Source organism: Lipophrys pholis, assembly GCF_963383615.2.
Source record: "Lipophrys pholis genome assembly, chromosome: 8".
In the NCBI taxonomy this organism is placed as follows: Eukaryota; Metazoa; Chordata; class Actinopteri; order Blenniiformes; family Blenniidae; genus Lipophrys; species Lipophrys pholis.
Genome location: NC_137630.1, coordinates 16,886,866 through 16,913,387, shown reverse-complemented (window position 1 = coordinate 16,913,387; position 26,522 = coordinate 16,886,866). Strand labels below are relative to the sequence as shown.

General features: G+C 40.1%; 1 protein-coding gene across 1 annotated transcript in view; it reads right to left on the bottom strand.

Moving 5' to 3' along the window:
* LOC308112983 (uncharacterized protein) overlaps positions 1-26,522 on the bottom strand; it is a 52,909-nt gene that overhangs the window by 9,985 nt on the left and 16,402 nt on the right. The window contains exons 9-16 of the mRNA XM_080468841.1: positions 24,245-24,356; positions 21,787-21,877; positions 12,350-12,436; positions 7,172-7,324; positions 3,779-3,908; positions 3,610-3,642; positions 3,135-3,232; positions 1,103-1,186 (exon numbers count right to left, since the gene is read on the bottom strand). Coding sequence (XP_080324967.1) covers positions 1,103-1,186; positions 3,135-3,232; positions 3,610-3,642; positions 3,779-3,908; positions 7,172-7,324; positions 12,350-12,436; positions 21,787-21,877; positions 24,245-24,356 — 788 coding nt within the window. The remainder of the gene's footprint in view (positions 1-1,102; positions 1,187-3,134; positions 3,233-3,609; positions 3,643-3,778; positions 3,909-7,171; positions 7,325-12,349; positions 12,437-21,786; positions 21,878-24,244; positions 24,357-26,522) is intronic.

Here is a 26,522-nt window from a genome sequence, read left to right as displayed (position 1 = left end):
CAGCAAGGTTTTCTTTAGTATGGTCACATTTCTATGTGCAGGAGAAGCCTTATAACATGTAAATATGCCTGTGTGTTTATACGCCATTGACATCTTCATTCTTATATGTGAATATGGGCCTTTACCTTCTGTCACTTGCAAATATGTTTACACGCTACAAATATTTGTTATCATATCGATGTTTGTATGTGAATATGTGTAAATGTTATGTAAGTACAAGTGTCTCTATTTTCACTTCTTTGCTACCCAAAAACCCAAAACACATTCCTCGTATGCTGAACTTACCTGAACACAGTGTGAATACTTTTGTATTCTGTGGCTCTGGGAATTGATGTTTGTTGTTTTTTGTTTTCTCCATAACTCAAATTTTGTTCTCGAGTTTCAGCTCAAGTGTGAAAAGTGAACGCGCAGATCAATAAAAATAAACTCGCAGAAATAACTAGTCCCCTAGAGATGGCACCTACTCCACAAATGGTCAAACCATGAATGGAATTCAGATCAAATTAAATTAACCTAAAAAAAACAACAACCAAAGAACCCAATGTAATGCAGTCAGGCCTATTTCAAAACAAAAGCTTATAACTAAATAGCTCATTATGTCTCCTTGTGGGCTCATCCAGTGCTTTATGGATAAAGGCTGTAACAGAAACCCGTCGGGACGCTTTAACAGTTTCTTATCTTTAATATTTTGTTGAGCATTCATTAATGCAACATCACACGCTTGTGGTCAGGATGAACCTGTCTCTCACACTTCTGGCAACATCCGACTTTCAAAACTAAAAAAAGGAAGGCGCAAGTAAGCAGAACATATTTCACAGCTGCAAATCGGCTGCGCTCGCTTTTTAAACGATAGCTATAAAGTGTATACGAGCTGCATTATATACTCAAGTAAGCCCTGAAGGTCACCTGCTGTGGAGAAAAAAGAAAGAAAGCGGTAACCTGCTGGACTTCCTCTCATCTAAGATATATGTGCTCTCACGGTGTGGAGGGGAGATAATATGACAAATAATTGAAGAGGGCCATCTAAACGCAACCAGGACAGGGAGTCATCCATCTTTGAGGCTTTACAAAAGAGATATTGAAATAATAACTCAAGGATTACCAGTATGACAGAGTAGAGTTTCTTCATCTCCTCGCACGTCTTCGTCAGAGCTGAGAGATCCGCGTGGTACTTATCGATCAGGATCTGAGGAACAGAGGAATCCAAATAAGCAAATCTTTTTTAAAAAGGTTAATAGAATGCTAATAATTACCCTCACAACACATCGATATAGTTAAAGATACATCATTTTAAAGCCTGATACTCAATGACACTGGTGGCTTCCGACTTCCGGACGGTTCAGTCGTACGAACCTTTAGTGACGATTCGCCACTCTGCAGAGGCGTTAGGTCGTGTTTTGGTTTTGTTTTTTGTTTTTTTTTACTCAAGGACCAAGTATTTGGCAGCATCACTGAAAACAGTATGTTCGGCCTCATGCAATATGTATTTTAAAGTATTCCCTGCTAGAAGGTGCAAAATATGAAGAAAACAAATGGAAATGTTTATATATAGCACCACTGTGTTTGATTTAATTTCCTAGTAAATTTCACATGAGAGGGAAGGCAGGAGGAAAATCTGAGGCGAGCTGACACACACATACACACACACACACACACACAGAGGAATATATTATCTGGATGGAAACAGTGCGTAAGTGAGAGAGATGCAGGTTGGAAGATTCATTATAAAGTTGAATTACAAACGCTGTTTCGTCAGCGCCGCGACAAGAAACAAAGGACCGGGAACTTAACAACCTACTTGTGTTCACACTGCTTCACATTTCTGTCTCCCTTTAGTGTTTTCCTATTTGTTTGTCTGACTTGTAACGTTTGACAGCAGGTCATTTCTACAGCAGCATGATTGAAGCAGCCGGGAAGACTTGCTCACAGAGAGGATTTATCTCAACACAATAAGTTCAGAATAATGTGTTTCGCAATTGTATGGTTACGAGACTGATTACCCTCACAAAGTTGGCCAATTTTAGTTAATGAGGCTTTAGTGGCTTTGTGACTGTATATAAAAGGAGTTGCAGAGCTGGTGTCTCCCGTTGTCACTAACCTCCTTAATTGTTATTTGTTTTTTTACTGGGGGAGGAACTAACTCAGTCCCCCTGAAAGCAGTCAAAAGACTTTCTATATATAATCAACCTTAGCATAGCCTCAATCTAAAAAACACGTGAGATCAAATTATAAAGAAATATCTGTCTGTTGCTGTTTGCATAGTTTTAGCTTAGCTGGTTTTGTGCTACTTCTCATTGTAATTAGTATTTGGTTAATTTCCAAACTATAAATCACACTTTTTTAGTTGTATGACTGGTCTTGCCACTCTTATGTCAGATTGCACCAGTACGTACCATCTGGAACCACTAGGTGTCAGTGTATGATAACTGAATGCTGCTACAGTGCCAAAACAAAAAATATAATTTTCTATTATGTAAACCTGCATTTTGTTGTTTTTCATATGTGACGAAGGCAATGACAATCAAATTAAATCCGAATCTAATGTAACTTCAGTTGAACTCGTTGGGGGGACTACACTGACCCACACTCATGTGTCAATGCAACACCGCAATAACGCAGCTTGAGCTACTCACGCCAGACAACAATGCATGCATGAGCTGCTCTCTTTGGTTGCTGAACTGAACATGAAGTGAACTTTTCATGGCTCATTCAGCAAAAGGCACTTTAGTTGATGACATTATGCAAATTAATCATTTCCTCACAGCATGTATAAACACACAGTTGTGAAGGTTCTTCTCCTTCACCCTCACTTTCAATTCACTTTCCTGAATTTTCTTCTCGCGTGACGTTTCCTAAATCTTTAAGGTGCTGCAATTATCCAATACGGATTTGTGTTTACGCAGCGTTTGACTTGAACTCATGTGAAGTGTTTTACCTTTTCAGATATTGAACAATTAATGAACGTATTTTCAAAATAATGTGGCATGACCTGAATTTTCATTCCTGGATTAATGGAGGCGGGTGGATGAGAGACGCTGAATTCAATCAACACCATGTTTGTTTACAAAAATGCTCCACTGTGTTACACCGAGATCACATGAATATATAATAAACAGGAAGGGTTGCTGGATCACCTTCAGGTCTTCGAAGAAGTTTGGATGTGGAGCTCCTGCATTCCTCTTCTTGGATGTCTTTCTGTGCTGGACGACTTTCTGCAGTTCATTTTTCAGGACTGAAGAAAAACACATCTTGGTTACAATCCATGATATTTGAACACTGTGGCAAATAGCTGCTTTAAATCAGATGCTGTCTCCTGTGTGCCGCGGCGTGCTCTGTTTGTGCTGGTGGCGACTGTTTGTAAGTCATCATATAGACAATATATTGGATTGAGACCCTATACTCCCTAGACAATGAGATCACTGTGCTTCGACAAAGTATACTGACACTGCAGCTGCAGAAAGATCGAGAAAATGTTACTATCACACTCCCTCACAAATAACTCTGCTGGCACAGAAAAGGGGAGTCAATATCACAGCAATCTCAGCAAATTGAACAGTCTTTGGACATGGTAGTAAAATGTGGCACTGTAGTAAAATGTGATCTACTCACCATCTACTTCTGCGGTCAAACCCTTGATGGAAGCTGTCCAAAAGAGGAGGGGGGAAAAAAAGAGCAGTGACAGAGAAAGTACACGTCTCACTTAATCAGAACTGTAAAGTACCACTTTTTTTTTCTTCTTTCTTTCACCGGTTTTGATCAAATCTTGACGAGTAAATACCTCCAGGGACAGTTTCAAATTCTGCCAAGTCTTGGGTAAAAGCAGCCAACTTCGGTTCATGCAACATGATCTGCTCCACAAGGGCGTGGAGCAAGGTGAATTTCTTGTCTGTTCCACGGAGCTGAGAGAGCTGGGGATGTGGAGAGAACGCCGAGTGAGAAAAGGGCACAGCCTCTAAAAACCCAGAGGCTCCAGGCACAAAGACTCAACAACATAAGAAAGAACACACACATGGATATTGGTCTGATATGACCGTGTGCTCCTGCACAGATGTCCACATCGTCCTTACAAAGCAGAGTCGACATTGTGTAGATCCTGTTTGCTGTAGTACATCCTTCCACATTTTACTTTAATTTACTTGTTGGATTTGACATGTTCAACTATAACCTTCAGATGCCTCATCCACTTTTAACATGATGGCCTCTCATTGTCCTCAAGCTGCCTTTGATATTAAGCAGAATTTACAGTTGAATCAATGAACCAAAGCCCTTCACCTGGTAACGTTTTTGCTATATGCGCTAAAATATACATGATTTCAAGAGTTTGTCTTTGGGGACGCACATACTTTAACACCAAGTGAAGCAAAAGTTACTGAAATAAATGATTTTGATGAATTTGGAGAACCTATATAAAGAACGTACCTAATCTGGCTCAGGAAGCTCAAAAGGCAAAAAACAAATATAAAAATATCACAACAGAAGTGAGTGAGAAGTTGACTAATTATTATGATTCGTACATGACAACATGTAATAGTCATTTGGTTCACTTATCTATCTTCCTCAACCAAAATCTGCAGTCATTGGCTATTTTGAATTTGATTTATGGCTTTTGTATTTTATTTGTCACTTTTTTATGTTAAGCTATTGCATTTGTATAATGACTTTTATTTTTATGTCATAGTTGTTATATTTGACTTGTGGCTCTGGTATTTGAGTCTTTGCTTTTCGGTGTGCACTTTTAAAATTTAAGTTGTGGCTTTTGTATTTGAATTGTGGCCCTTGTAGCGTTCCTAATTCGAGGTGTACGTTTTGTTTTACATTTTTGTTGTAGCTTTTGCATTTGAGTTGTGGCTTTTTAAATTTCAGCAGATGTTTTTTGATTTGTGCGATGACTTTAATTTGAGCAATCTTTTGTTTTAATATTGCAGCTCCTTTACTTGTGTTGCAACTTAAAGCTTTGTCTTATTTCTGGGAATTCAGTGTTTTATATTCAAGGTTTCGTTTTTGCCTTTGCGTTGTTTATGCATAGTGGTAGACCTTCTGACCATACTCACATGAAAACTGGAATTTTTTAGTGAAAGCCCAGAATCACCGCATTTTAGCACCAAGATTACTGATGCAAAACCCGGTCCCCCTCGATTCTGTAGTTGTGTGGTTGTGCACATACGTTTCACACATCATTGTATTATGAGGAACCATTTTGAGGAGGTTCAAACATCTGCTTCTTCAGATTTCTCATGAAAACAGGGATGAAGCAGGCAGTAATACCTAAATACTTTCTAAGTTTGCGGAGAGGATTTACTAAAAGATGTTTAACCAAAATGCCCGACACTTTTCACGGCCCCTTCCCTTTAGTCGCAGACATTATGCAAATGAATGATTTCCTCACAGCATGAACACAAACATGCAGTTGTGAAGGTGTCTTCTCCCCCCGATACATTTTCAAATCTCGGCAGCAGAAGACACACACATTACATTTCTGATTTGCAGAAATCCACGTTGGATGTTGTCATTTACATCTTTAACGTTCACAAATACACGGCCGGGGTGGAAAAATTGTGCACTTGAGTACCTTTACCCCATCATTGATCTGTTTGGAAGTATTTTCTAGGTTTCGTATCTATTTGAAGTAACTGTATTTTACTATATATTGTACTAATTTAGAGAAAATACCATTTACAACACTAGTACATTTAAACAATCTTAAAAGAGATTTCAATGCATATTTTTAAATAAAAACCTAATAAGGGGCTTGTTAACTATGTATGACTGCTTTCACTTCATAGTTTATTTGTGTCCAATGAATCTAAACCTTAAGCTAATTGAAAGATTAATGCATCGTCTTTTATTGAGATTGTTGCGGAGTCTTGATTTCGAGTTTGGGGGACCTGCGTTTGATTTCCGGACGTGGTCGGAAAACATTCAGAGTAAAAACAAGGCAGGTTGAAATGCAAAGTGCAATGACTTTGTGGTGCTAACCATTTGAAGAAAAGAGTGTCTCACATCACATACTGATATTCACAGCAACCTAAAAATCTGAAAGACTTTTGGATGAAAGTGATGCAGTTTTTGTGGAGGCAGTCATTCATTAGTTTGAGTAAAGTCCTTCTCAGGCAGCAGCAGTTTACTCTTCTCAATCAGACCCAGAAACACCTCATAAGGGAACACAAGGCCTCAGTTTCATTAAAAAGGAGCAGACTTTTTATTTTCCCGTGACTGGAGCACTGCCCCTCAAACCCTCCCAGTAGAGAGACTTGCACACAGAAGAGCCCTTTAAACTGAATGCAGAAGAATATGGAAAAGCCTGTCTAAAAACTATACTTAGTTGAGCTGTGTCGGCCTTAGAGGAATAGTTTGAGAGTCGTTTCCAGAGGTAGACAGGAGGAAGCATCATTCATAACTAACCTGTTTGGTATGTTGCATTGAGGAGCAACTGGAAAGTGTGAAAATTCTGACCTCTGAATTGTTGTGTGGTTAAAATGATTTCTGGTTTTAACCAAACGTACAATCTAGAACTGTAAATTTCTTACATCCGTAGAGAGGCAATGCTGCCATCTCCCCGTACTTACCAAAGCAGCTGGGTTGTTGCTATGAGTAAACCTCCTCCACCTGCTGGAGTTTTTCCAATTCAATTTCAATTATTTTCATAACAAATCCCACATATACATTCTGTATTTTTAGTTCATGTTTAAAGCAGAAAATGAGAAAGACGGAATTTCTTAAGCAGGTTGTAACTTGGCACTCAGACTATATAGTGATGTATTTACCAGCCACATATATAGTATTGATTTTCTTGTTCAATCTTGGCAGGATATTTCCCAAAGTGTTGAGCCGTTCTTTTATAAGCCAGAAAAGAGGCTCAGACATTGTTGCTCCATAAAAAGATCCACTAACTGACTGACTGGACTTGGAGATTGTTCACTTCTAAGACACTGAGAACCCCCCCCCCCCCCCCGAGACCACTTTTTGTGCAAAGTTTCATTTCCTCTCTGAAGTCTGGCAGTGACACAGCCTCAAAACTGTCAGCGCGACGGTGTCAGAGACCCGAGTGAACCTGAGCGGCCAGAGAAAACTGAAAGATGCACAGAAGCCCTGCTGTGTATGTCAATGAGTAGTCTTATTAGCCCGGCGCCGCAACTCAATCAAAGGTCAGGCAACAGTGGCAGACTCGTACTTTAGGTAAGGAGGAGAGGCGGAATCCCTTGGCCTTTTCTTTTCCGGCGTTCTCGTTGAGGTAATTGCCAATGGCGAGGAGGTACTCCAGCACGGAAACAAATGACCCGCAGTTGTACAGCTGTGTGCACATTCTGATCTTCTGGTTAATCAGCTGGAAGACAAACACCGGGGCACAGAGCAAAGTCATTTCATTCAGTAATCCGAGCGCATACAGGCTCCTGCATTCATTTCTCCACAGAACAACTTTGTGGAATGTAAGTGGAATAGAAGAGAACAATGAAACTTGGTCAGAGAGGCTCTCCATTTGTTCACAATGAAACACATTTCATAGTTCTAAATTATAACGCCTGTTCACCTCTTAGAAATTAAAATCAGGACCCGATTGTTTGGTACGATCATTCATTGGTGTGCAGCTGTGTCAAATTCAAATTTCCTTTCTTGTCCAAATTACTGAAAATCATTACTTGATCAAAGTTACTTGTTTATATATAAAAGTAACCCTTTGCTCATTTTAAATGATCTGACTCAGTTAGACTTGTGTTTGTTGTGTTATTGTAGTGTTGCTGTGGGAACTAGATGAGCCGTTGGCACTGCGTGGATCAGGTGTCCAAACTGTGGCCTGTGGTCCATTTCTAATTTCCCTACAGGAAATTAAGAAAGTATTGGAGTTAAAACACTGGCTAACCTTAATGCTACTTATAGTTGAACATATTTGATGATGTTGTCGGGAGAATTGAGTGAACAACCTCCACCAGTAAACACAAGTTTAGAGAAACAGCAACACTTATCACAACAGACAACAGTTTGTACATTGAGCAGGAGTGAGGTGGGAGGAGGTTTTCATTACTGTTCTATTAACACACGGGAATAACAAGAAGGTGTTTGTAAATGTAAATGAAGCCAAGCTGGAAATCTCCAAATGTAAATGTGATCCATATGTAGTTATTTTTACAAAACCTGAAAAAGTATACACTAACAAACTTCAACATTGTTCATTATATAATGATGCCTCCTGGTGCAAAATACTGTTTAAAAAAGAAAAAAAGGTTAAAATACCATTTCTATTTTGATATGTGTTTCGTGTGTAGTAAATAACATGCTTCATATGACTCAGCTTTATTAGATTAGATTTTACTTTCATTTTCACACTGCAAGGTGATACTGACAACTGGATGGGCTTGTTGATTTTGGCCCAATGGCTATATGTTAGAAAATCCTGCTTCACAGATATCGGTATCCTAAAAGCCTACTTTGGTTCTAATGTGTCACCGTCTGTTTTAGATTAATAAAAATGTTTGACTTCTGCAGTTAAACTCCTCCTTGAACTGAAAGAAACACATTGAAATGTGATACCTTTTATTGTAAACGAGCAGCAAAGTTTACATGTTTATGAGATGTGTTTCAGAATCTATCCACATTTGTCACTACGCGGGTATCACAGATGTTGGTGTGAAAGCCACAGCAGGGTTAGATATTTTTGTTCTCACAGCCTCAAGAGGCAACGATATGCTGAACTCAAACAGCAAACATCAACACCAGAAATCTTGTGTTTTCATACAAGAGAAAACACCTCAGTGATGAGGAGTTGATCATCGTTTTCCCACACCTGCAACAAAGATCGGGATACAGTTGGGTTCCCGAACTATCAATCTTACACACCGACCACACAGTGGATGAGAGAGTAATAAATGGGGCGAAGGGAGAAGGCCAACACACCCACAGCTCAGGAATTCACAACAGCTTCATAATGCCTCACATTCACATCACCGTGTCTTTCATGCACTCAAACCTTAAAGATTTGAGCATTCTGTCTGGTTACATAAACTCACTGAAGTATTTGGAAATTGATCGTTTCAACACTCAGGAGTATTCTGGACTTTTTACAGTCCGTCAGAAAGAAAGGCGAGTTGTATTTATATGTAGTTAAAATTAGTTAGAAGTTGTATTTCACAAGTTAAAGTATACAAAGTCTTTAAACAGGTTAAAGTTCTCACTGATGCGTTTCATCACATCACCACATCCTGCCTGAGCTTTTAGAATTAAAATCCTCGGCCATTACTGAAACTATTACAAATGTTCTCACAGCAATTGAATTCGGTCAACTGGACTTGGTTTTATGTCTTAGAGGACATTTCACAACTTGTCCAAGTCGCTTCATTAGTGCATTCTGTCGACTCGTCTTGAGATGCCTTCTACCAAAACAAATGAGAACATGCAGACATTTTACAAACGTTGCCTTTCCTCTTGCTTGCTCGCACCTCATAGATTAAGGTGTTGCTGAGGAAACTGACAATTTACTACTTTAATCTTTAAAAAGAAGTGAAGTCACTTTACCAGTTACTTGAAATTAAAAAAAGCAAGGTTAACGACTTGGCAAAGTAACTCCTACAATACTACTATATATCTGTCAGGTTGATGACTGATTCATTCATTAAGTTCATTTCCCATCATGAAAAAATTCAGCCCTATTTCCTGCAATCTAACATATTTATGCAGGATCTTAGTGAATTACAGTTACTTAGGGAAGTAAATTGGCGAAGGCCAATTATTTTAAATACTTACCTTGATACACTAAACTCAACTAAACCAAGAGTTTAGTAACATAGTAACCCTTCACCCCTCAACAAAAGTGACCAACTTTGGCAACTTCCCCATTTCTTTGGAATAACAGGATGGGAATAAACAATGACTACACGATACATAAAATAGTTACGCTTGACGTGAAATACGTGAAGCTTGGATTAAGGCTTTTGAGAATTTATGAAAATCATCATCAGCTTCTGCTTTAAAATTCTCCTACTCAATGCACTCCTACTATGTTTGAGTGACTCATCATTGCTTTAAAATATGGGGGGGGAAATGCAAATAATAAGTACAAAAATAGAAATGGACATATAGTTTTGATATGGTACTTTCTTTTTTTCTTTTTTTTAGGCAATTACACATTAAATTGTCAGTTTTTAGTCGTTTTCAGCACCAAATTCCAAATTTAAAGTGCATTTTGGTCTGTTTAACACTGTAAAGCAGTTTTTATTATATATTAATGACCTAAAACGGCATTTTACTTCAGAAATATCTTATGCCGAGTTTACATGTTCTTTTTCTGGACGCCACCGTCTCCTTGTGATTCTAAATGTGCGATGGTTCCATGTAAATGGTTAAATTGCTACTTCTTCTACAGAAGGCATCAGTTGCTATTATAATAGTGTACCTGTCTGCAGCACCACTGGCTTCACTTCTTTGCTTTGGACTTTGCCAAGTATATTTGGAAACGGCTGCACGCAGAGCCCCCAAAAAACACTATTAAAAATGGTGTTGGGCGAAAAAGTACAGGGGAAAAAACTATCATCCCGGCAGAAACACGCCAACAAGCACAACGCAGATGAGAAGCGTCCCCCTGGCGGCGACTTCTCCATTTCCTCTCCTCGAGCCCTGTCTGTCAGCTGGCAGGTAAACCCTTATTGTTCAGGCCTTGAGTCGCCTGTTGTCAGAGAATTGAAGGATTTAGAGTTCGCCGCGACTGAGAATCCGTTTTCTGAACACACTGTTCTACGAGAGACTGAAGTTTGGATTGCGGCTTACTATTTGTCACCTCATACCTGCACGCAAATACCAAAGTTTTGATTGACTGACCTTTTTCATTCTTTTTTTTTTTTATAAATCCAAGGCTGCAGAAGGGAAACATCACAAAGAAAGAAAACAACCTCAGAGTAAATTGAAACTTAATGAAATTGATAATCTCTCTTGTCGAGTCATCTTGCAGCGAGCAATATGTTTGTCTCTGTTTGTCAGACTAAGAAAAATTACAGTCACAGTCAATAGATTACAGTGCCATCAGTCTCATCCGTTGTTTCTCTTCATTCTCAGACTGTCAGCAGACAGGAGATTAGGACTGAAGCACTGATGCTGAAAGGAACAGAAGCTTGAGAGAATCGCAATAAAAAGAAAAAAAAAGAAAACTAAGCGAGGAATAAAAAACGACTCGAGAACCTGGGAGGTATTCTTGTCTGACTGCAATATCTTCGCACCCTGCAGAACCGATGTCAATAAACAGCAATCCTCTGTTAACAATCAGTCTGACTAATAACGAACCGGCCAGGTCTGGATAGTCATCCTGCATAAGTCAAAATGTCTGGGTGTTTGGGTAACAGGATGACTTAAAAACAAAACATGCTGTTCATTTTTATGATAACATCTTGATTAAAAAGAAGAAAAAAAAAAAGGATTAAAAAAAAAAAAAAAACTCTTTGAAATTATGAAATCAGTTTTTCTTGTAATGGGAACAAAAGTTGCAGACCACATATAAAGACCTACTGCACAGTTTACAGTAAAATCCTGAACACCTGAAACTGTGTGCTATCAGCTCATGTGATGCACAAAGTATGTTTTGTCGGCACAATTTGACTCAAATTGTTACTTTGAGGTCAAAATGTTTACAGGTGTGATAAATATCAATACTTTCATATGATTGATACCTGAACTGTTCAGCTCAGCTTTGCATTAAACACAAGGACCTAAACCTTTACCGTTTGATGGACACGGAGCCCTCGTGTGCCCCCACCCCCCACCCCTCACCCCCCACCCCCCTTCCCTTAAAGATGGCACCTATGGTTGTACCTGGATCCATTTAGGAGTCTTTCTCAGAACAAAGTCTAGAAGTTTGCAGAACAAATGAAAACTTGTCAATTTCGTTCCTTTTGTTAAAACTCCCAAAAAGGATTTTCATTGTTATTTGATGGAGATTCTTAGGAATGTTTAACGCCTAGGACATAAAAAATGGAACTTGATTTGATTAAGTTCCCTCTTTTCTTCTCCATCCAATAAAGAGAAGTGTTCTAAAGTGCTTCTCAATCCTTTTCTGTTTTCAAGACTCTTAGCCATCAAGCAAATAGAATAGGAACTACTTAACGCACCACTTCAAACAAGAAAGTCAAACTGGAAAAGGGAAAAAGCTTTCACATAATAATCTCGGTTTGTCCACAGATGTTCCTTCGATGTACCTGAGCATTAACATTTGCATTATCGAATACATTTGCATGCTCATGTTTGATCGCGCGCCGTCGAGGCTGCAGGTTTTATCCTGTTCCAGCTCGTCGAAGTGGGGCAGGAGATTGAAAACAGCTCGGCGTCTGGCTCGACCTTTGATTTCACTCGGCGGGCGATCGGGTAAACTCACGGGCTGCAGGTCGTTCATGCTGATCGGAAGCTCTCTCAGAGTCAACAGCAGGTCGAGTTGCGCGCTCAGGTAGGGGATGTTGCACATCTGTAGGAGAGGAGAGACGTCAGGGCCAATGAGCTGCGTACGTACAGAAGAGAGCACAATTATCACTTCATCACACAACCTATTTCCATGTGATTATTCAGAAGGCTGCGGTTGCCGCTGCTCGGGCCGTGCTGCAGGGAGACACAGTCACTGCGTGGCTGCCGCTTGTTCGCCGACTCCACTTCTTTGGCAAGATTACCGCAGGGTGAAAGCAGAGCGCTGCGGGCCTGTCGGCAGGGTGATTTAACAGAGAAACTGAAGGCCTGACACTTTTAAACGATTGGCTGAGCTGCCTAGTCGACCTTTGTGTCGGCGCTAACCTCTAATAAATCACTCCGCGTTGTCAGAGCGTCTCGCTCGTGCTCAGGTACCGTCTCCCAAAAGCCAAAGGGCAATTTCTTTTCTGACAGATAGTTAAGGGAACGATATTAGGATTAGTGTTTAAAATCAACGCCGTGTTATCATTTCACTTCTCCCTTTTCTTTTGCTCCCTCCTTCTGCTCGCCGAGAACGTGTCATCCTCCACACGCTCAAGCGGCACTCGGCTCGTCTCGTCACATTTCCTGACACATTCTGCATCTAATCAGAGGTGAACAATCACGCTGGCTTCATGCAAAGGTAGGACTGTTTTAATTGAATCTTCCTGGGCTAAAATGTGTTCACACATTTGTCACTGCTTTAAGGTAATCACATGACTGGCTTTTGCTCGGCTGCACAGACCTCAGACGCATAAACAGAAAATTCTCATCTCTACAGATTTTGAGAGGAAAGGTGGAACGAGCTGAAGGATGTCTGTCTTGGCACAGCACTGGATTTGACTTTACACTCCCGAGTCTGATCAGCTTTCAAACATAGGGCTTTAAAATAAACATACACTCACGCAGGATTTCTAGGGAAAGGCAAAGGGAAAGACAATTGCGGCACAGCAGAGCATCAACTAGGAAAGAAAGAGTGCGATTTGATTCATCTGAAGAGAAATGTCAGAGCCCTGACATTAATTTATTGATACTTTTTTTTTAATAGCAAAAAAATGCATGTTATTGACGAGGGCATTACGTCCACAAATATCCAGAGAGCGAAGTGATTTTTCAAAACGGTCAGCTGGATAAAGAGATTTCTGAATGTCAACAGTGAAGAAAACGAGACTTTGACTCTGCTGCAACTCCAGCTGCTTTATGAGGCGTCATTTAGGCACACAGTGAGAAAATATCGACTGGATGCTGTTATAATTGTTGGTAATTTCTTTCCCAGGGGCAAAACTAATTATTACTCAAGGTACAATCACAGAACTGCCACACTTGGCCTATATGTCAACTCAGAACCATGATGCCATGAAAAGATGACAGACTTTATAAGTTTGTTCAACTTAATTTTGTAATGACCTTTCGAACAGGCTTCAGCAACAATACATTTAGAAGGAAAAGGGGAGTAAATGAAAGATAACTGAGGAGGTACAAGTATGTCCCTACTAAACAATATGATCATAATACCTGCTGCAAATTCCACAAACCTCTGATGCACATACAACATGACATCAGGTGTTTTGTTGCTACACCATCGCTGACGTTGCAACAAAATGATAAAATATATGTGGAGGGTTGTGTATGTTTCCTGTAAGGGCATCTCCACATCCTCTCAGCCAGATGGATTTTTAATGGGTGAACTGAACTCCTATGCCACATTTTATTTGTCCTCGTTTTGCATTTGCATTTGTTCATTTTGTGAAATCTGTCCAGATCCTGCAATGTCACGTTAAAAACAACATTTGAAGTGAAACATCGTTTTGCGAGTACCCAAAACGATTGACGTTATTTTTCAGTGAACTTCTCATATCTCACAAAATCACAAACGCACATACTGCCATTTTGGACCACAAGTATTGTAATATTAAGAAAATGTGATTGCAATAAATATTTATAAAATAATTATACATTCCCACTTCTTCTATATCCACTTAATCAGACTTATGGTCACAGGGAAGGTGGTGTACTCCCTGGACAGACCTCCACTCCATCACAAACTCCCGGAGGTGCTCTCTCCAAGTTTCACTTACACTTCCTCAAGCAAATCGTGAACTTATGCGATGGCAATCCGCATCAGTATATTCTGAAACAAGGCTGTCAGCTGCAGGTTGCTAGTTTGTAATTCCGTGACGGGTATGCCATCCAATAACTGCATGCCCGCAGGGACAGTACGCCTGCCTGTCCGCCTACTTTCTGTGCACATGGACTCATTTCTATTGTTTGGAGTCGGGAGCCAAAGTGTAGCATTGTAGAAGCCGGCAGACCTGGAGAAGAGGAGGTTGAGTTAACATGTTGGACTTCACCAATATCTTCAACGATCAACATGATTAAAAAGAAAGAAAGAAAGAAATTGCTACAACCAAATGGAGGTCGGATTAAGCAAAAGGTCGAGCCTGAATCACCTGGAAAATAACAGAGACGAATGAATGACGATGCAGTGAACTTTCTAGGGTTTTTTTGTAAAAGAAAAAGTGGTGTTTTTTTCTCCATCTTGTGAATAAGACATGAAATACTGTACTTCCCCCAGTCCTCCCTCAAGTGATGTTGCGAACTATAGTTGTGCAGCGGATAGACATGTCCTGTACTTTTTTGAAAGGGTTGGATACTTCCAAGACCAAAAGTGTGTCCCCGTCAGCACATCGGGTTAAATCTTCACCTTGAGTGTGGGTGATCGGAGTTTGAATCCCGTCTGCAGCAGGAAGGACATAAAACCAGATGTAAAAACTACTCAAATTTATGGTACAAGTTGCAATGACTTTCTATGGTCTTAAATGTGAAAGAGAATAGACACTATTACTACTACTTTTAACACCTTGGATACTTGAATGGATCTGTAAACAACCTTCTGATTGTAGAGTGGTACTGAGTTCAATCGGTCTCATTCAGACCTTAACACAGATTGAATGTTTGTAATTAGGATCATCAACTTGATGACTGATAAAAGATTCTCACCTCTGTGATGAGCAACAGGCTGAGTGTCTGGTCAGTGAAGGCAAGTTGTGGATACCAAGCAGGGGAAAGATATAAAAAGATACCAAAGTGTTTGCCACTTGTTATTGTCTCGGCCTGAAATGCCATCAAAAAGCTACACTTAAGGGCAACGGGTGGAAAACAAAACAAGATCTGCCTGGAATAAGTCCTGAACACATTTACAAGTTTTTAACCTTGAAGTCTGAAATCTTTCATTTAAATCTTATCAAATTGCAATACTGTATAACCCTTTGAGTCAAACTGCAAAACCACCAACATCTCAGTTGTTACATTTCATCTTGAGTTCAACTTTCAGCTAATAATCCACAAAAATACTCAGTCTAATTTGGTGTAGAGGTGCAAGATTACGAAATATTTTCAAACATCTGCAAAATGATTTCATATGCATTGATTTTCTAATGGACTAATTTAACTCTTTTCTGTCTCTAATGATCAATAACATCTTTTCAGCCTTCAACAAGTCCAAAAAAACAGGAGCTGAGCTTCTAATTGGTCCGAAGACACAACGTCACTGAACTCCATTTCCACCTTCCCTCCACTGTCTTCCACCTAACTTCAGAATTCAATCGAAAAATGTTTGTACAGACCAGATTTAAACGTCGACAGGTCTGCCTTCAGCCTACATTACTCTTGCCTCACAGTGAAAATATCCCTGTTCAAGTACAGAGGTTGCATGTTCTCTCTCTGACTGTTCCTACACTCTACACTCTCAAACACAAACGTCTTTCAGCTGAACTGGTCACTCCAAACTGCACGTGTGTGTGTGTGTGTGTGTGTGTGTGTGTGTGTGTGTGTGTGTGTGTGTGTGTGTGTGTGTGTGTGTGTGTGTGTGTGTGTGTGTGTGTGTGTGTGTGTGTGTGTGTGTGTGTGTGTGTGTGTGTGTGTGTGTGTGTGTGTGTGTGTGCGCGCGCGCACTGTGATTGGTTGACGACCCGTCTGCGGTGAACTCGGCCTTTGCCCGATGTCAGCTGGGATCAGCTCCAGCGCCCTACAACCCCTCAGTTGGATGAAGTGGTATAAAGGCTGGATGAATGACTGTTGCCATTGAAGTCTGTTCGCAGCCTCAGATCCACAGCTTGGCCCCTTCTGGCTTCTCCAAATCCAAGATTAAAATCTGAAGATAACCACACTCGTACCATCAGGGCCTCTCAACTTTAAAACGACCTTCGTGAGGACATAAAGCTGGCAGAGTCTATGCTTTCATTTGGATCATGTCATTAAAGCCACTAAAATAGACCTGGTTATTTGTCCTTTTATTACATTTCACTTTACTTCAACACATTGTCCTAAAGTCATCCAATTCCCTTTTTCCTCTGTTATTTTTATTTATTATTTTAAAATACTCTAATACTGTAGTTATAGATGATTTGGTTTATTTTGTAATTTATTATATAATTAGTAATTCTACTACATTTATTTCAGCGTCGTTTGACTTGTCTGCTTCTGATTGCTGCTCTTCTTTTATCAAACAACAACATAAACATTTAAATGGCGTTATTAACATTTAATATTATTATAGTCTCTCAAAGGATATAACTGTCGGTGTGCCGAGTAGAAAACTTGAGGCAAACTCTTTGAATGACTGCAAATCAACATAAGGGAAGGAGGGAAAGTTCATCTGCCATAAGCGCAGTGGTGCTCTGTTTCACTGAGCAGCATCGAGGAACAAACAGGCTCTAAGTGGAAAGATTCATCAGAGGGAAACCTTAACTCCAACATCTTCACAAGAAGAAAAAATCAATGCCTCAAGCCAGTGAAGTTCAAATTGAGCTCTTTGGCCAAATTCATCAAAGGTATAGTTGGGGAGGCAAAAAAACACAGCAGCAGTGGAAATATGGAGGTGTGGAGTTGTGTGGCAAGCAGACACATAGGAACCATTGCATGGATGAGGGGGAGGACAGAATTTCATTAAATGCCAGTGTGCTGTGGCCAGTAAAGAAGCTGAAACCGTCTAATCCATCCTAAAAAGAAATGCAACTTGAGGTTGCTGATGAACCCTTTCAAGCACATTCCCGGTGTCCTTTGCGTGAATGCTAGAAATAATTTGTAGGTTAAAAACACTCACTGCATGTTCAATGCACAAAAAGCACAATTATTTGCTTATTGGGTGCCTAAAATGTCCGCATGCCAAGTTGCCTGTTTCAAAACTGCAAGAATAAAGAAGAAATTCTATGAAAAAATGTTGTTTTTTTCCCCCCCCCCTTCACAATCAGCAAAGCAAACTATGCACAAAAGAGTTTGGAAACGTTTGTTCACTAGATTATTCTTTTGTTGTAATGATGATTCTGTATAATTAGACTTGTATGGGAGTGTTCTGTTTTTTTAGTGTGAGGAGGGTTTACTGTGGGGTGGAGTCAGGACGATAAGGGGATAAGGAGATTGCCTTTCCCACCGTTACTTTTTCTTTATTTTTGCAAGGTTATGATCAAAGAAATATTTTACATTTTAATGTGTGTTTTATTCAAACACACATTAAAGAACATAATTTATTTTGGGTGTAAATGGCTAAGAGCTAAATTTTATCATGTAGTTTTAGCGCAAAACTGTAAGTGTTAGTTATAATCGGCATTCAGCTGAAAAATACTATTGAGCAGCAAAATGTTTAATGTTCAAAACTTTAAAAGCTCTTCTATTACAGCACTGGAAGTCTGTTTCTAATCCATTTCAACCATTACCACATCTTTAAGGAACATGCATTTGTAGGATGTGCCACAGAGCCGGGTATGTCGGCTGAACCTCTGAAAAACACACACTTCCCTTCACTTCTCATGCTGTTTGTAATCCGTCGACAGGGACCGCTGCATGAATAATACCCAGCTTACATTAAATAATGGCACAGCGGCTTGCAGGCTGTAAAGTAATGTGCAGTTAACAAGTCCAGCAAAGCTCCAGCACGCCACACACATTAGCGCGCAGCGCGTGTGCCAGACCTCAGGAGAAAGCATCACATGGACGACACAACACGATTGTGAGTAATGATGAAGATAAAAAAAAAAACTGCGATAATTCATAAAGAATGTGCCAGAGCTTTCAGTTTCTTTATGAAAATAATGGCTTTTTTGGGAGAGTCTGTGTGGAATGATAAAAAATTGCAGGACACTACATTTCAGGGGGGGGAAAAGTGAGCAATCACCTTCGGTCTGAGGAGTTTTAGTTTCTTTCAAGTGCCGCATTTGAATACTTGCTTTAGTTTGTGCTGATTATGTTACATACACCGAAGTCGTGCCTCTAGAAGTACATGATGTTTTGCCACTAAGTGTATTAGACAGATGACATCCTTTCTGTGTGGTGTTAGATATTCCTGGAGTGTGGGCGGATCTCACAGTTCATATGTTACCTCCCCTGCTACCGTGAGCCTCTCCACATGCCAGCAAAAGAAATGCAAGGCTCCTGGAAGGTGACAACCAGATGAAGCTCGTCATGGCACCCACAGTGTGTGAAGATGAAGGCAGGTGACTAAAGATTGAGAATGAATCAATATCATTTTTATTATTTGAAAAAAATTTTTACAGATTCAGTACAAATACTTACTTTTGTGTATTTACTGATATGGGTTGTTAGTAATGTAATTACAAGTCTGGAACATTTGACCATTCACTGAGTTTTTCTCAAATACAGCCACGCTGTAAATTGTGCTTCTGTGCCTCTGGGTTCTGGCCTGTTGCTCCCAGGTATGAATTACTGTTTGACACACAACTTCACCACTTAGCATCACTGAGCATTCACTTCCCATTTACATTTGTTCATCTCTTCAATTCTCTTCCATTCCAGGGACATATTTGCCAAAGCCCAGTGCGTAATGTGTAGTTAGCTTTACATTTGTTGCTGTTTACCTTAGAAAAGCTCCACACAGATGACATTAGTCCTCCTTCACTGATGAGCTGCTCTGCTGAGAGGATGATGTCAATTGATGTCAAGCTGCTGTAAAGTGGTGTCTGCTCTGCTGTGTCAGAGTCCTCTGGAACTTATATTAGACTGTGCATTGGTTGAGGGACGAGGAATCAAGTGACCTTTTTACTATGCGACTCATGTCTCTAAATATCTTGAGCTGAAGTCCCAAACCAACCATGATATAAACTGAAAATATGAAGCTACTTTTGAAGATACTGTTGTTGTTGTTTTTTTAAAGAGAGAATATTTTAGTCACAGAACAAACATTCTGTGCTTTTCTGTGTTGAGTCAGTGACTCAACACAGTTATACAGGTGCAATCTAAATGGTGTCACTTTTCTTTTTCTTTTTTTTTAGAAAAGTTTTCTGTTCAGATGGTAACATTTCAAAAAAGATCGCCGTTCAAACTTAAATGCCAGAAAGACTGAAAATGTTGTAGTTTGCACACCAGGCGTTGGTGTGGTGGTTTTTGAAAGACAACCACACATGCATGGATGTATAAAACAGCACAATATAAACGTTCAAGTTCCAATAAACCGTAAGAAATGTGTCTCCACTGTTCCAAAAGGTGGTGTAGTAAATCGACACTTTGTTGGAGGTGGGTTGTTAAATTCAAAAGAGTGAATAGCACAAGCATTAACTCTGGGAACTGACACTGTTTTTGTTGATCTACTAGCACATGTGCAAAAAAAAACCTGAAAAATGTGCAGTACTCCTAGTAGCAGAAACATTATGCTGGAGGGGTTTAAAGTCATGATCTGATATGCTCTGCTTCTGATTGGCTTAACTGACTCTGCTATAATGATCGTAAACAATCATGACCCTTGATGCTAACCAACCCACTAAACCATGCAACTTGCAAGAGACAGGAGTGAACTCCAACTCTGGAAAAACTCCTGTGATTTAAGCCGAACGTTCATAATTTGTCAGCAATACTGAAACTGCTTGAGAAGTGATTTGGTGCAAAGCCAGACTACTTGGTCACGCTAAGTTGCCAGCGAGTCTGTCTCACCGTTGAAGAACAGTTGACCCAATGTCCACTTGGATTTGGTCCAGTTCCCCTTCCTGTGACCCTTTAAAGAAGTTTTTCTCAACACTCAAACTCTGGAGAAGTCTGATGAGGGTATGTTAGGTGAGGGCAGAAGTGGCCACTCCTGATTCTGGATGGCCACAGCCCCGCGTGACTTAAACGTCTCCTTTCTCCAACAGACCTGAAGTTTATGAATGCCGGCAAGCCACTCATTACAATCAGGTATGTTGAAGCAGAGACACGTCGGAACCCTGCAGGACTGTGGCCAACCAGGACGAGGAGTGTGCACCTCGGGGTGGGGAAGTTTCTGGAGAAGACTGGTGCTGTAGAAATCTAAGGACGGGGAATTAAAGCCTTTGCCCGCCCCCATCATTTCTGAGAAGCAATCCTGACAAAATTACATATTCAGAGGGATAAAGGATGAAAAACTGGATGAAAACACACATTTTTATAACTGAATTCATTATGTGTAATGCAGATTAATTAAAATGGTAAAATGTGCTTCAAAATTAAAAGAAAATATGCTGTTTGCCCATTGATGCACTGCTGAATCTTTCAAAGTGGGCATTTTTTAGATCAGTTAGTAGAACGAGTCAGATTTCGGTCGCAGGTTTGATCCCACATGTCCTCCTGTCCATATGTCAAAGGCTGCGTTCACACTGCAGGTCTTGATGCTCAATTCCGATTTTTTGTTGGTATCAGATTTTTGTTTTTGCATGATCATTAATTTTTACATTTTGAACACGGCCTGGTTTCCGAGCCCAGAGCGCAGTTGGTGCTGTAGACGGAAGTAAATATGAATGGCAAACAGGTCAGCACCAGGGTTGCCAGATGTGACTCACTGTTTCCAGCCCAAACAACTTAAAACCCACACACCTCAATAAAAATCATGTTAAAACCGTAAAACTATTCTATGCGTAATAAAGAACACACCATAAACACACAAATGCATGAAATCTACTAAGTTAATAGGTAAGAGAATTTGTCTCCCCAATTGGGGGATACCCTCCTTATTTGGCAACACGGGTAGGCACAACTAGATCTATTTGTAAGTCGTTGTTAAATACGAGCCGACAAAATCTAGACAAGATGACAATGGAAAGAAAAAGGGGAGTGAGGAAGTGGAGCTTTCGCACAGCCACAAAACAACTTGATAATAGATCCCAACGTATGGATTGAGCACCTTTCACGGCAGCTGCCATCATTAGTGTGTGAGTGAACGTGATTAACCATGTGAAGCGCTTTGGGAGTTTTGGAAAAGTGCTTTATAAGTGAAACCTGTTTACCAATCCTTCACCCAATGTAAGCTGGAACAGACCCAGCTCAAGAGCTCTGCAACCCCAAAATGAATAAAACAGGCACAGAGGATGAATGGAGTGTTATTATCAATTAATAAAAGAAGCAAGGTAACCGTACCGCCATCATGTACTGGTCCACAATATGCAGCTCTGACACCGGCCCTTTGTGGGATTTGAACGTTTCCACATCCTCCATGGTGGGGACGTACCTGGAATAAAACAAAGAATTTCAATGTTTTCAGGTGAAGATTGTCTACTTTCTTTGAAAAAAACAAAAAAACAAAACACTATTTACTGCCGAAGGTAGAACAATTTGCTTATTCCTCCCAAGAAGCTTCTTTTTTTCATAATTTTCTTTCTTTTGTGTTTTGAAGCTCATTTGCAAAAAAGTGACTCGGAGCAAGCCGCATCCGCGCAGTGCTGATAACACAGATTAGTGCAGTTTGCGAGTGTCACATTTGTAATAAACAGAAACTATAGACACATTCAAACTGACAGGGTGTCATTTCGTGAATAATTAAACTAATGGAGAGTTGCTTATTGTATAAAACTTTCAAGGACATCAACAGCTCTGCTCCTCCGATTGTTTTTATTTATCTTTTTAACGGGCAACTGACGTCATCTGTCAATAAACATGAATAAAACAACATGGGGCAGATTTAAGCGAACGACTCAACGAATTTTGCGGTATATCTTTATCAACGTGAATATTTTTGTTTCACGTGCTTTGCTTGCAGGTGGAAAAGGTAATGCTCTGGCTTCATGCTGACCGTGGAGCGATTAAATCTGTCGAGGATAGATGTGTATTGATAAAGTCACCTCCTTTACTCATTGGGTTACGGGATCCTTCTAAACTATATTGAACTCTGATGCTCCCAGTTCGTGAAAAGCCGGTATTGCAGATATTGCAAGTGGCAGTTGGACTGTTTTCATTTTTTTACTTTGAAATGTTTCCACACCGCTGCCGTATTAGCTGCTATGTTGCTGATGCTGCTCTAGTGGTGTTGTTTAATAAAACACTAGCTGAGTTTATTGGCTCAATTTGCCGATCCAATTAGGACATCCCAGGTCATTACCTCCTAACTCCGTTATTGATGCGAGATAATTACAGACTTCAAGGCTCGTTTTACAGTTTTAGCTTAAATCCCCAAAAAGAAAAAGGAAAAAAAAAAAAAGCACCCAACAAAGTGGACATGTCTGAATTTAGTCACGTTACTACACACTTCAATAATGTCTGATGTTGTTTTTTATTTTAGGCTTTGTAATAAGAACAATAATGTAACTGAGGTCAGGGTTTCATGGGTACAAAAGATTTTCATGGTAACATAACGGCAAAAAACTGAATTCCATCCTGGCTTTGAGGTGTTTTTCTCTGTTTCTATAAAAAGGTTCAACAAATCGTGAAATAAATAAACTAACATTTAGAAGGTTTGCAAACTCAATAAATTTAGTTCAAACAAAATATGACGCCAATCCAAGATTTTCCACATCGAATTGACTTGAAACGACCTGAGGTCAAAAGGTGCAACACGTGAAGCACAACACGTCTCTTCTCATGTATTCCCGTCTACCGATTGATTTTAAACATTTATATGGCGGTTAAAGAGGATTTTCTTTATCTGTCACATTTACTCTACTTTTCTTTGACCTTTGCCCCTTCAGGTTCAGTTGCTCTCCACATTAGACTGAAGCCATTCCATTGACTTCTGCTGGCCTGGAGAAAGGCGAGTGATTAAAAGCAATGCAGCGCTGATGGTTCTCGTCAGCTTCCATAAACCAGCGAGACGCTGATGGAAACAGCCATTTACCCGCTTGTACCCAGTTTGAACCTCGCTCGGCTTAAATTGAACTTCCTCCTTCTGTCATTCCTGTGCGTTCTGACCTCAAACCAAAGACATTCGCTGTTTGTTTGTTTGTTTCCAGTCGGGCTCTGTGCCACTGATGTAGCAGTGGTTATTAATATTGCAGCAGGTGTTGGGAGTGGTTCTTTCAAGAGTTTTCATTCCTCAGGCCTACGCCACAGCGCATTAAAATATATATTACGTTTTCATAGAATATATAAAATCCTCCTCGCAGTACATTAGATCACTCGTGCCTTCCAGGAGGTCAGCATCCAGAGCCTCGGAGTAAACTGCAGGTAACAATCAGGAAGCCTTTTACCCCCTTTTCAGTGGGATATTCCTGAGGGTATGTCAATAGTTTCCATCTCCGCAAATAACCCGGGATAAAACTTTTATTAGTGAGCCGCTCTGGTAAAAGGTTCTGGCATCTGCTCTTTAGTATTAGTACACAGTGAAGGCAACTGTGTGAAGCGCGCTCCTTGCTCACGTTGTTTCCCTGTTTCACATGGTCCCGGCTGCGCCGTGCTCTCACGTCCTGTCTTGATGGTTTGCATAGCGTCTGGTTTCTAAAATTTTCTTCCTTTTTTCTTTTTTTTTTTTTTAACCTTTGCCAACAAAAACACACTTCCACCGCCTACGGACCTGGACACAGAAAGTCATTCACCTCTCAGCTTCAGTCGTCACGCTATATGGAGTGAATACAAATCAGCCCTTTTTTTTGGCACAAAGTCGTACCTCCTCAGAGAGATGATGTGCTCATCAGACAGGCCTCCATCTTCCTCATTAATGACGAACAGTTTGTCCTTCAGCTCTCCCGGCTGCACCGGGAAACTTTTGAGGAAAATGTCTGGAGGAACAATAGATTAGAAAAAGTCAACACGCTCAATGGTACATGAAAGCGTTCCTCTTTGACGGATAGTCTTCTTATCCTGCGATGAAATGACTCAAAAAGCATTCAGAAGACAAAGGGTCCTTTTGCTTAATTACTTTCTCCCAAATGCCTGAGGGGAATGCACAAATTTGCATTCGATCAAGTCAAAGCTGATGTGATTCTTTTTACGTTTTTATAGAAAACGCCTCTGCATAATTCAGGAGCTGTGGGAAGCTTTCACTAGAGTTTGAGACAAAAATGTAAAACACAAGGGGCATTTTTACAAAATACAGTCACTGGAGCCAGTCAGATGTTCCTGCATTGATTCGGTAAAAATCCGATCCTGCTGTCATTCTTCAGGAAACTACAAACCTCTGAAGACCGTAAATTGTTTCTGAATGACCGGTTGAGTGTGATACACGTGCTAAGAGTTTGTTCTGATGGCTTGAAAGTGTTTGTATATTGATCTTGGAGCCTTTGTTTACTTTTTTTTTTTTTTGAGATCTTTTTGCTAAATGAGCCCAGCGGCTCCGCCATCGCAGTTTTCCATGATGTCTGATGGGAGCTTGCATGCATGCTTCACCTTGGCCGGACCAATTTCATCTGAAGTGGTCCTAACCGTTTAAATGTTAACATGACCACATACACATTAACAATAACTTAATAGACATGTTGACGATTTAAAGAAAACTAGGTGCTGTTTCAGCATTATGCCGTTTTAATAATAACATCATGGTGTAAAATCTTCCATGTGACGTATTTTGCAGTTTACGGTTTGAACTCACGCCAATTGAATGAATGAATGATGTGAAAACGAACAGAAATAAAAAAAACATGAACAAAGTGAATGCAATAAAAACCTAACATGGTCCAGAAAGACTTTAAGTAATAGTAAGAGGAATAACAGGTAAATAAACCGAATGTTACAGCACCTAGAGTTTGAGTCCACAAAATAACTTTGACATTATATGGGTGCATAGATGTTTTAAATGTTTAATTTATAACCAGCTTTTCTCAAAGGTTTTGAATGTCCCCTGTGAGTCGGTTATTTGATGCTCACTATATGATTTGTGATGATTTTTATAATTGTGGCCCTTTTTAGTACATTTTAAATATCGTCCCATATTTCTACACAGTGATTTAAGTATGGTGATCTTAAACAACCAGCAAAAAAAAAAAGGTGGCGTGAATTGCGGTCCAGAAAATCGTTTTCCTCACTGCAGCATCAGAAACACCTGCAGAAACTGTGAGCAGGGGAACCCGCCACCCCAGGGTCCAGACGCAGAGACTTGGAGATGGATTTCACCAATCACCATCGATATTGATGAAATGACTGCGCAGTAACACACACCTGCCTCTTCTCTATGCAGTTTCCACGTTTCTTCTCCGCCTGTCACAACCATGTCCATTCGGCTCCTCCCTTTTAGTGGGGAGAGAGATGATCAGCCTCGGTCTGCACCTGAGGCCCATCACCTCTCGCCCACAGCTACAATCCCCAGTAAATACATTAGAAACAGCAGATACAAGAACATTTTAACAACTAGTCGAGTGTCTTCATAGAAAATTAGACACATATGAAGTCGCAGTTTCAGTTTAATTCCTTATTCGGACCACTTTCTACCAGCGTTGTCTCCACACGTCTGATGACTGTTTACTCTTGTCCTGTCTGTCCTCTGTCCTACTTCTGCATTAAATCAAAAAGAGGTGCCAATGATGATCACTCATTTTCTCCGAGATCCAGTTACAAGATGTGAGGTGTCTAAAAAAGATGAATAAATAATAATACATTTGTATAAATAACACACCTGATATATAACCACAGGGATTTCGGAAAGTGTTGGACCCTGCAGCACCATTCTGTGTATTTAGTTTTTAACATTAGTAAATGTTCTTTGTATTTTTGTGATGCTTTCAGAGCTGCAAATAGGTTAAATTAATCATTGAGGAGCATCAGTAACGACTCTCTGCTTCCAGCAGTTGCAATGTTGTGTAAGACGTGTTGGGATGGAATCATCATTATAAGGTAACACTTCAGCACCTGTTTTTCTTCCTGCAAACCGACAGTAGATCAGGCCCAGCGGGGGATCTGGAGCTGATCCCAACTGCGGGTGCAGGCAGGTAACAGGACAGGTCAACAGTCCG